Here is a 9573-nt window from a genome sequence, read left to right as displayed (position 1 = left end):
TAGTCTTAATCGCTGGAATGCCTATTGATTTGGGAATATTCATTTCTTTATCATATAAAGTTCCTTCATGGCTATATGCAGATATGGAAGACTCTTGAGTTCCACTTTCATTAGTTCGTTGAGAAGTCTGGCGATGGGGTTTTGCAATCTGAGCTGAAACAGCACTGTGCATCTCTGGTTCTGTAGAAACTGCGCTTTCCATTGCATCGTCTTCCTTATTAAAGTGTGGTTTTAGATCTCCGTTGGAAGATCCTGTGTTAACTTCATCCCTGAACGACAGAAGGTAATTTGCCAAAGAATGGGACTCCATAGGTTCTGAATCTGCAGCACGTGAAGCATTCTTCTGTCGGATCTTCATTGAGTCTTCCAATGGAGTTTCAGGCAAATAAACCTTTGCAAATAAAGGAGCTTTTACTTCTGTGGGCTGTAAACCGTCATCATCTCTCAATGTCTCTGCCTTGGGCATATCCAAGTCTGGCGATGTGTTCTCCTGGCTTATTTCCTTCAAGTGGTCAATGAAGCTGGATTCTTCCTTCACACCAAGCATACATTCGGAGTTGTCATTTACTCTTGGGCCCTGGGTGTGCATTTCACCAGAAGATGGCAAAGGGACATGGTGGCTTTCAGAAACCTTATTTCTACTTTCCGTTACGGTATCCATTTCATATCTCACAGGCAGTATTGCTTCAGGTTTTACAATCTTGGGAGCGCTGTACGATTCCATTTTAGCAACTTCTTCCACAGATTTGAATTCTGGCAAACTTGCCAGGGAAATAAAATGACTCTCGCTCGTGAGTAAAGTGTCTGTAAACGACGCTCGTTCAGACACACCCTGCGTAGTCATTTCATTTGCTTCACCTGAGACTGCCTGCCTCAACTGACTAACAAAGCTTTGCTGATCAGACTCTTCAAGATGTGGCACTGGAGATTCTTTTGAAGGTGAAAGTGTTGGCTGGGTGCATTGCTTATAATCGGGTGGCACTTGTTTGACTTGTTTGGATAAACGTTTAGTTGGCTGTGGTGCAGGAATACTTGGTTGAACTTGCTTGAATGGTGCTTCAAAAACAGGCTCCTGCATGTCAAAGGAATGAAAAGAAATGACATCTTCCCTTCTTTCCAAAGTGCTGGGACCTTTCACATATGGGGTGAACCCTTTGGTTTGTCCAGGAACCGCGTCACTGCCGACAATAAAGAGCTCAGGTTGGTCTGATTTCACCGTCACAAGTGGCAAAGTGTCAACAGAGGCAGTTGTGCGTGCAGCTTGTTCATCTTGAAGAGGGAGTTTTACTTTCCTATGAATGATATCTTCTCTCATCTCTTGATAGTCTTCAGGAAACTTTGGCTCCGTTTTACTTTTGATAGTCTCACGTGAACGACGTGTAAGGGTAGGGCTTTCAGGATTTTCAAAGATTCCTTTAATTTTAGACACTCTGCTTACTGCCCCTGATGGTGTTAATCCACACCCGGTGATTTCACTAACAGTACTCGATGGCACTGGCTTAGCTCTACGTCTTGGGAGCTCTTTAACATCGTCATTTTTTCTTACCGAATGGTTAACTGATTTATTGAGCTGACCAAAGTGGAGGACAGGTGCCTCTGTGTAATGAATTTTGTTAAGAGGCTCGGTCACGTGCTGTGTTTGAACTCCAGAACGATCATCTTCAGACATCCAGTATTCACATGGCTGATCCTTTCGTTTGGGCTGATCATGTACGATCCTTTGACTTATTGGATGTGAAAGAGAGACTAAAGACTTTTCTTCATCTTTCTTTGCTTGTTGACTTGATCTCTGCCTTGGTTGGTGGCCCTCATAGGTAAACTTTGACACTGACTGGTGATCTCTGGTCATTTTGTGGACTCTATCCATTTCCTTGGTGGTACCTTCGACCAGAAGTACTGCTTTGGTTTCTGCCTTTCCAGCTTTGCTTTGGGCAAAGCACATATAAGTTCCTGATTCCAGTAAGGAAACATTATTGATGTACAGCCTATAAGTCTCACCATCCTCTTCAAATGCATATTTGCTGTAAATGTTACACAGAGGCCTGTTGTCATGCAACCACGCGATGGCTGGCTTGGGGTCTCCAGATATGACAGTTTCAAAGACCACCATATCACCTTCTACACATCTAAGACCCTCAAGTTCCTTTATAACCTGTGGGGGCTCCGTAGTAACATCAAATGAGAAAGTAAACTTATGTTTAGTAGGTGGTGAAGGCTGCTCACGAGTGAAGTCGTCAGATATTTCCTGAATAGCTTCAATTGAATCTCTCTCCTCTTCATGCTGTTCAGGCACAGGAGTAGCAGCAGTGATCATGATTTCAACAGCTGAGCAGGGATGAGAGGTCTCCGAAGCTCTAGGTCGAGACAAAGCCACCTGAGGTACATGTAAGGTAGACTTAGATACGTGCTGAGGGACGTTGTAGGACTCCAGTTCTTCATCTAAAATGCTGGCTAGCTCTTCCTCTGACATTTCTGATGCCTTGAGAGGATGCACCTCACTGACTGGATCTAGCTTCACCAGACTCTGCTGGGACACTTTAAGAGATGCTGACGTTGTAGCAGTTCCAAACTGGTTAAATATAACACATGTGTAAGTTCCTTCATGATGCTGTGGAATTGCATACACAATTGTGAGCGTGGATTGGCATTCTGTGCTGTAGATATCAAAATCCTGATTCCTCGGCACAGGCTTTTCATCTTTATACCAAGTAACAGTTGGATGGGGATAGCCCAGGAACTTGCAATAAAACGAGCACATATCTCCTTCGGTAACTTGGAGCGGGATGATCTCTTTTTCAAAAGTAGGTGGGCATGGCTGGGGTTTGCTTAAAGAGTCATGTCTGGGTGCTGCCTGACAAATTTCCTTTGTGGCACTTTTTGGTGCACTTACAGCCTCTGTGACTTTAGTTGGCAAATCCAACACAGAATGTTCTTTAGCGGTGATCTCCTCCACCACGGATACTGTTTTGTCTGACACTTCCATCTCCTTACCATGTGGCACCTCAGGGATGGGTTCTTCTACTTCCTTTGTTCCTGTAACTTCATTATCAATTTGTGATTCTTGATTTTCAGCTTGCTCTACTCCAAGCTCACCACAAGATGGTCCACCTGTGTTCTCCCACAAGACCTCTGTGGCAAATGGCTCCTTTTTGAGGCGGACGTCCTTGGACTGGAAGCATTCTTGGTCTGATCTGCCTTCACTTTCTCTTGCTGATACCCCATCCTGAGGCTGAAGGCCTATAATGCGCTCCATTCTGCTGTGTAAGTCTTCTTCATCTTGTCCTCCTATTCTTCCATAATGTAACACTTCAGACACAGATGAGCTTTTCATCCTCCGACGCTCTAAGTAATCAGTGTAGCTGGACTCGCTTCCGACAGATTCAAGGTCAAATTCAGATGACGACCTGGAAGAAAGAGAAAGCCTCTTCTTCTCTTTGACAGCTTTCTTTAGACGATGCAATTTCACCTTTACATCTTCTTCCAGGAGACTTTCTGTGTCACTGAACCTCTCTGACAAACGAGGGGATCCTCGATCTGAGGTCGTGTCACTCAAACGTGAATCTGTTCTTTGCGTTGGTGATGAAGACCTAAAGTACATAGTACGCATAAGACATTTTTTTGAGGATGAAGTTGAGGAAGACTTCTTAGTCATCCGTTTTTTGTCAAATGGGGACCCAACACACCGTAGGTCAATCCTCAGTTTGATTTCTTTCCGCCTCTCAGCCAACGTATCTATACTTTCATGTGCTTGTTCTGAGCGCCTAACAAATGTTAAATAGTTAGCATTCTGTTCCTCCCTTAGAGCTACTAATAAGGAAGCAGTTGACTCTGCGGACCCCTCGCTGTTAATCGCAAACACCCTATAACTGCCGGAATCCCTCTCTTGCACGTCCTTGATTTCTAAAATGGAGGTGTGAATGTGCATTGTGCTTTCAGTTGTCACATGCCGTCGTAGACTTCTGGGGACAGGGCGGTTGTTGTGAAACCATGAGATATGAGGAGCAGGACAGGCTACAAGTTTACATCGGAAAGCTACAGTCTCACCCTCTAAAACAGATTTAAATTTGATCTTTTTCGTAAATGACGGTCGTATACTTTCAGACCACGAGCTAATAGAGGAGGTTCTACTTGAACAACGATTAGCAGAAACAAATCCATGATCAACGTAGTCTTCTGTGTCTGAAAAAGCCCCTCGTAGCTCTCTTGTACTTTGAAAATGTTCGGTCCCAGTGCGGTAGAAAATCTCTGTGGAAAGATGAGAAACACAATTTTAGCAAATGTACAGGAAAACAAAAGAAAAAAATGTATGAAAATGAAAGACATTGAAACCATTACTAAAAAAATGTAAAGCATGCAACAACTCACAAAACCAGAAAGAAATTCACTCACCATATTTGTTCGAATAAACGCAAGATCTGGTTCATTTTTTAATTCTGACATGTGTATCGCTCTCGGTTTTGTTCCTTCTTCAAACTGTTGATGTGTCTTCATAAAACAAAGCATGAGCAATCGCAACGTAAAATGTGGCCCATTACAGAATTTGTTCTTCACGTTTTTGGGGTGGCGGTGGGCTACACTATTCTTACCTGACTTGCAGACAGCTGAATAAACGCCCTTTTGAGTCAGAAAGGAAAACCAATTCAGTTACCAACGGACAATCAAATTAAAAGGCACATTAAATTCCAGAAAACATGATCCGAGAAGGCGTTTATTCGAACTAATATAGTTCAATGTGTTATTTTAAAAAAGAAAAGAGATGCAATTTTCAATAACAACATAGCGCTATCTGCAAGCCAGTCTAAGAAATGTAGGTGGGAGTGAATGGAGTCCAGCTGCTTAGGGAACATGAAGCAATTCAAAGATATAATTAAAATCAATATCTTTTAAAGAAGCGTTTCCTTTACACCGGAAACTTTAAAAGATACAGATGATGAAGTTAAAAGAAATGTAATACTTCATACTAAAAAAAAAAACAAAGAAACATTTGGTTCTTATTACTCATGCTTTCTATTGGACATATTCGGATGCACTACTCCAAACTGCTGGAAAGCAAGCAAATATATTAGTCAATCAGAGACGAAACATGTCAAAGTAAAAAGAATTAAACATTTCAAAATGGAACCATATGTGACATGAAAAACGAACATTACATGCACATTGCATACATTTCATCCTGTAGGGAAATACTAATAATAAAACAACACTATGCTTAGATAAAAAGGGCCCAAATAAATAACCCAGCAGCACCTTCTATTACAGCATAACATTTGATTTCTTAGTGCGCGTGCAATCAACAACTGTAACCTGAAGCTTTTCCTAGACTATTGTGCTTTGTTTCTTGATTTTCTAGCACATTACGATTAAACATCTCCTATATTTCATTTAAAGTTGCTTATTCCCAACTGTGGTTGTTGTTGCTGCTGAGAATTTTGTCCGAATTCTTGGCGTTAAGTCAAATTCAACCACTGCGGGTTTCAGACCTCATCAAGGTGCTGTTGATAACATCACTCCTGTTTGTGGTGTGGACGCTGAAGTCGGAAACAACGGGAGACGAACACCAATCTAAAGTAAAAAGCAATTTCTTTATTCTTGGTGAGTCGAAGAGACTGCAGCGCCTGACTGGTCAGATCAGACAGCCTGCAGCCTAACGTCAGGCCTCCCTCTTTATACCTAGTTCGTGTATTAATTAAAAAAATATATATATATATATATATGGCAGTTCATTTTGAGGTTACACATAAATTATAATAGCTTGTGACTCCCTGAATTGGGATGTGCACATTGCTTCTTTCAGATAAACAGGTCATCAGGGCACTCACATTTTTAAGAAATATGCTCAAATCGTTTTAAGTAAGAATTCAGAAACGGTCATAACTGATTTATAATATCACAGGGTGTTCAGTTAGTATCAAGAGGTCAGCTTTTTCTCATAAAAGAATTCAAGTTAGTCCCTTATTCTGCGCACAAGTGTAATTCTTGTTCTACCTAAATGAAGAACAAATCATATAGAAGTAATAAATCATATAACTCTCTGCAGCACGATTAATACAAAATACAGTCCTTGGTATTTGTGAGGTAACTACTTATAATCATTACAGTTAATAAAGTTTTTCCTTTCTCAGTGGTTTTCATGGACAGGATATCAAAGCGCAGCCGAGGATGTGAGGGTGTCCAGTTGGGGAGGCCTGGGCTAGCGTCATTGCTTTATGCTGATGGTGTTGTCATCTTTGCCTGACCTTCATCATGCACTCGAGTGATTTGCTACAGAATGCAAAGCAGCTGGGATGAAGATCAGCACCTTAAAGTCTGAGGTTATGGTTCCCTCTTGGAAAACAGTGGACTGCTCTCTCCAGGTGAGGACTGAGGGGACAACTGCCTACATCTCTGCTGTACTGGTCGTTGGTGGAGTTTAGAAACAAAGCTGTTGGGTTACTGGCCGATCCACATTCCTGTCCTAATCTATGGTCATGAGCCGTGAGTAATGACTGAAAGAATGAGATTATAATAAAGTGGCAGAAATGAGGTTTCCTCACCAGGCTACTGTTCTGGCACTCCAGGGTGAGAAGCTCGGCGATTTGGGAGAGCCTCAGAGTAAAACTTCTGCTCCTCTGGTACAAGATGAGCCAGCTGAGGTGGTCTGGCCATGTCATAAGGATGCCCCTCATATGTCTCCTCTTAGACCTGCTCCAGGCACTTCACCCATGGTGGAGACCCTACAGCAGACCCAGGTCATAGTTGAGGGATTCTATCTCTCTTCTGGTTTGGGAAAACCTGGGAATTTTGCAGGAAGAACTAGAATATGTAGCTAGGAACAGGGAAGTCTGGGTTGACCTGCTAGGCCCTGCTACCAGCACATCCCTCACCAGGAAGAGATGAGATTATTTCTGATTGACTTTGAACCTGTGATCCTTTGCTTTACAGTGGGATTCTTTGGGCAACAAAGGGACACCATGCCTTAATGTCAGGTCTTATTCATAGCAAACTACAGGACCAAACCTAAGTCACCTCCGCCAGTAGTCAGCATGGTCCACTCAACCAAGCTAATCCATCCATCCATTATCCAACCCGCTATATCCTAACTACAGGGTCATGGGGGTCTGCTGGAGCCAATCCCAGCCAACACATGGCGCAGCCTAATTTGGCCAGTTACCACCTGGAGCACTTCGGGGAGGGTTACAAAAGGAGCCTGCAGCCACTACTCAGGGAGTCAGAGTCGGGACGAGGATGACGATGACGACAACAAAGCCTCCTGGGAGGAGGAGTGAAGGAAGAGGAGTGATTTTCTTTGGCGGTGTTTTGGGACTGTGGGACACGGGGAAGACGTGCTCCATGGCTGAAGAAAAATTAAAAACCTTTCTGTTTATTTTTATATGTGCCTCTGCTCTCAGTCTGTGTCGGGTCGACGCCTATATAGCGCCTTTACCAGACAGTAAACTGCACTGAATTATTTAGAGCCCCTCTTGTCGACACCCTTTACCTAAATGACCACACCACCCATGACACTGTCTCACACTACATAGTAGGTGGCAGATCTGTCATTCGCAATCAACTATCAGCTCTATTCAGACTGTAAGCTCCAATCTGCTTCCTTCAAAATTCTGCATTATTCACAAGTAAACAATGCAATACAGGATTAACGTTAAATGTGGCTTGGGATACTTTGGAAGAATGAAGAGCAGGTCTTACCTTTAACTTCCATCTCAATTTTACGCTCAATCTCTTCTTGAATGACTTTCTTTATGTCTGAAAAATAAGAATACGGAGTCTTGTGAGTTTTCACGGTCTGTCTCTTTTTTCCTCGTACGTTGAACTTCACAGCTACTAAATTTGTCAAAACCACTGCATGCTTCAAACTTCATTTCTTGAGAACCACATTTTTTCCCAAGAACATTGATCTTTGGTATTTGTATTCTTCAGAAAAACTGTGATATCGCCTTATGGACATGCCTGAACATGCATGGTATTCAGTCTTTCCATTCCAAGGTGATTTTGATGACACAGGTGGTACTTGAGATGCAAGAATGAGATGAATGATGAAGTTTGTCGTTTGGAAGGACCAAAACATGCAGTTGCCAACCTGTCACTCTGAGGTGGGAGCTGCAAGAGGCCTCTCCGGCAGGGTTGACTATTTGGCAAACATAAGTGCCAGCTTGACTGGGGCCAACATTCTTTAAGCGTAAACTGCACAGGGGGCCGTCACGTTTCAGAGAACATGACGCAGACTCTTCAACGATCAGCTGATTGCACAGCCAAATCACACAAGGGGTGGGCACACCCGTAATGACACAAAACAGGGACACGTCATCTCCTCGTTTGACAACGGTTTCTGGGGGCATCCTTTCTAGGAACTCTGGGACTGTGGCACCAGAATATGGCAACTCTTCGCAGGGCACAACATCAGGGTAGTAGTCTCCGCTCCTCTGCCTTCTCGCCTCACTTGGCTTCTGGGTTGTTGTTGCTGGAGGAGGTCTTGCCGTCTTCTCAGAATGCTCCAGCTTCGCTTGTTCTGTTCTCGTTATGTGACGCTCTCTGTCACTTTTAGAACTTTTACTGTCTGAGTCAGTGGGAATTTGAATGTCTGCTCTGGCTTTAGCTTCTTTAGCTGGGTAAGAATAAAGTTAGGAGAAATGTTATTGATTAAGAGCTTAGCAATTACAACAGCGATGAAGGATTAGCAGGATATGGGAAGATGGTTTTAGTATGGATGGACGCTTTGGCTATGCTTACTCTAAAAAGGACCCTAGGAGTTAAGAGTTAAAAGCAATGCTAGAAATTAAAGGCTAAGAGCAGTATGTGAGGATGATGAGGATGATGAAGATGATAATGCTTGAAAGTCTTTAAACATATTCATCAATAAAACCACCTTTGACTTTAAGCTGCGCAGCAGTCCAGGCTACCCCATATTTATTTTTTGCTGTACATCTGTAGAGGCCTTGGTCGCTGAACTGAACACTGAGTATCGACAGAGATTGCACTCCTCCGTTTTGGGTCATTTTCACTCGTTGGGTCTCTGTTACCCGTCGGCCATTGTGCTCCCATAACACCTCCAGGAAAGGCTGTCCATCAAATGAACAGATAAACTGTGCCACATCGCCGAAATCCACACTCAGGTCACTGAGTTTAAGCTGCAAGGTTGGTGCAATGTGGGCAACTGTCTGGAATTGTTGTGCCACAGTCACTTCTTGGTAGGCTTCCTTGGTTTTTGATGATGTCACCTTCATGACAGAGGCACTCTCGTAAACCTGAACGTTGTACTTGTAGGAAGGTTCTGGAGCTGGCGGGAGCTCTCGAGAATAGGCTCCACTAGCCTTTGTGACAATGGACGAACCAGCTTTCACCTCGGATTTGCTCTGAGAGCTGTATGAATCCATTATTGCAATTCCAGATTGTGACAACCTTTTACTATCTATGGCTTGATCTGAGTAACAGAAAAACAAAACATTCATCAACATGGTAGCCTAAAGACTCCCCAAGTGTGCTAAACATAGTGGTAGAATAAACTGTGGGGGTGATGTTACCTTCACGTCACGTCACACACACGCACACACACCCCATATAGACAGAGTTTTAGTA

General features: G+C 43.1%; 1 protein-coding gene across 1 annotated transcript in view; it reads right to left on the bottom strand.

Annotated features, from left to right (window-relative positions):
* Positions 1 to 4: 4 nt before the first annotated feature.
* Positions 5 to 9573, bottom strand: part of LOC120519537 (titin-like) — a gene marked incomplete at its 3' end in the record, with an annotated part of 48135 nt that continues 38566 nt past the window's right edge. Inside the window, exons 23-24 of the mRNA XM_039742500.1 lie at positions 7687 to 7743; positions 5 to 4245 (exon numbers count right to left, since the gene is read on the bottom strand). Of these exons, the coding sequence (XP_039598434.1) occupies positions 5 to 4245; positions 7687 to 7743 (4298 nt within the window). The remainder of the gene's footprint in view (positions 4246 to 7686; positions 7744 to 9573) is intronic.

The sequence above is a fragment of the Polypterus senegalus genome, unplaced genomic scaffold (genome assembly GCF_016835505.1).
Source record: "Polypterus senegalus isolate Bchr_013 unplaced genomic scaffold, ASM1683550v1 scaffold_5021, whole genome shotgun sequence".
In the NCBI taxonomy this organism is placed as follows: domain Eukaryota; kingdom Metazoa; phylum Chordata; class Cladistia; order Polypteriformes; family Polypteridae; genus Polypterus; species Polypterus senegalus.
This window is presented reverse-complemented; position numbering and strand designations above follow the sequence as displayed.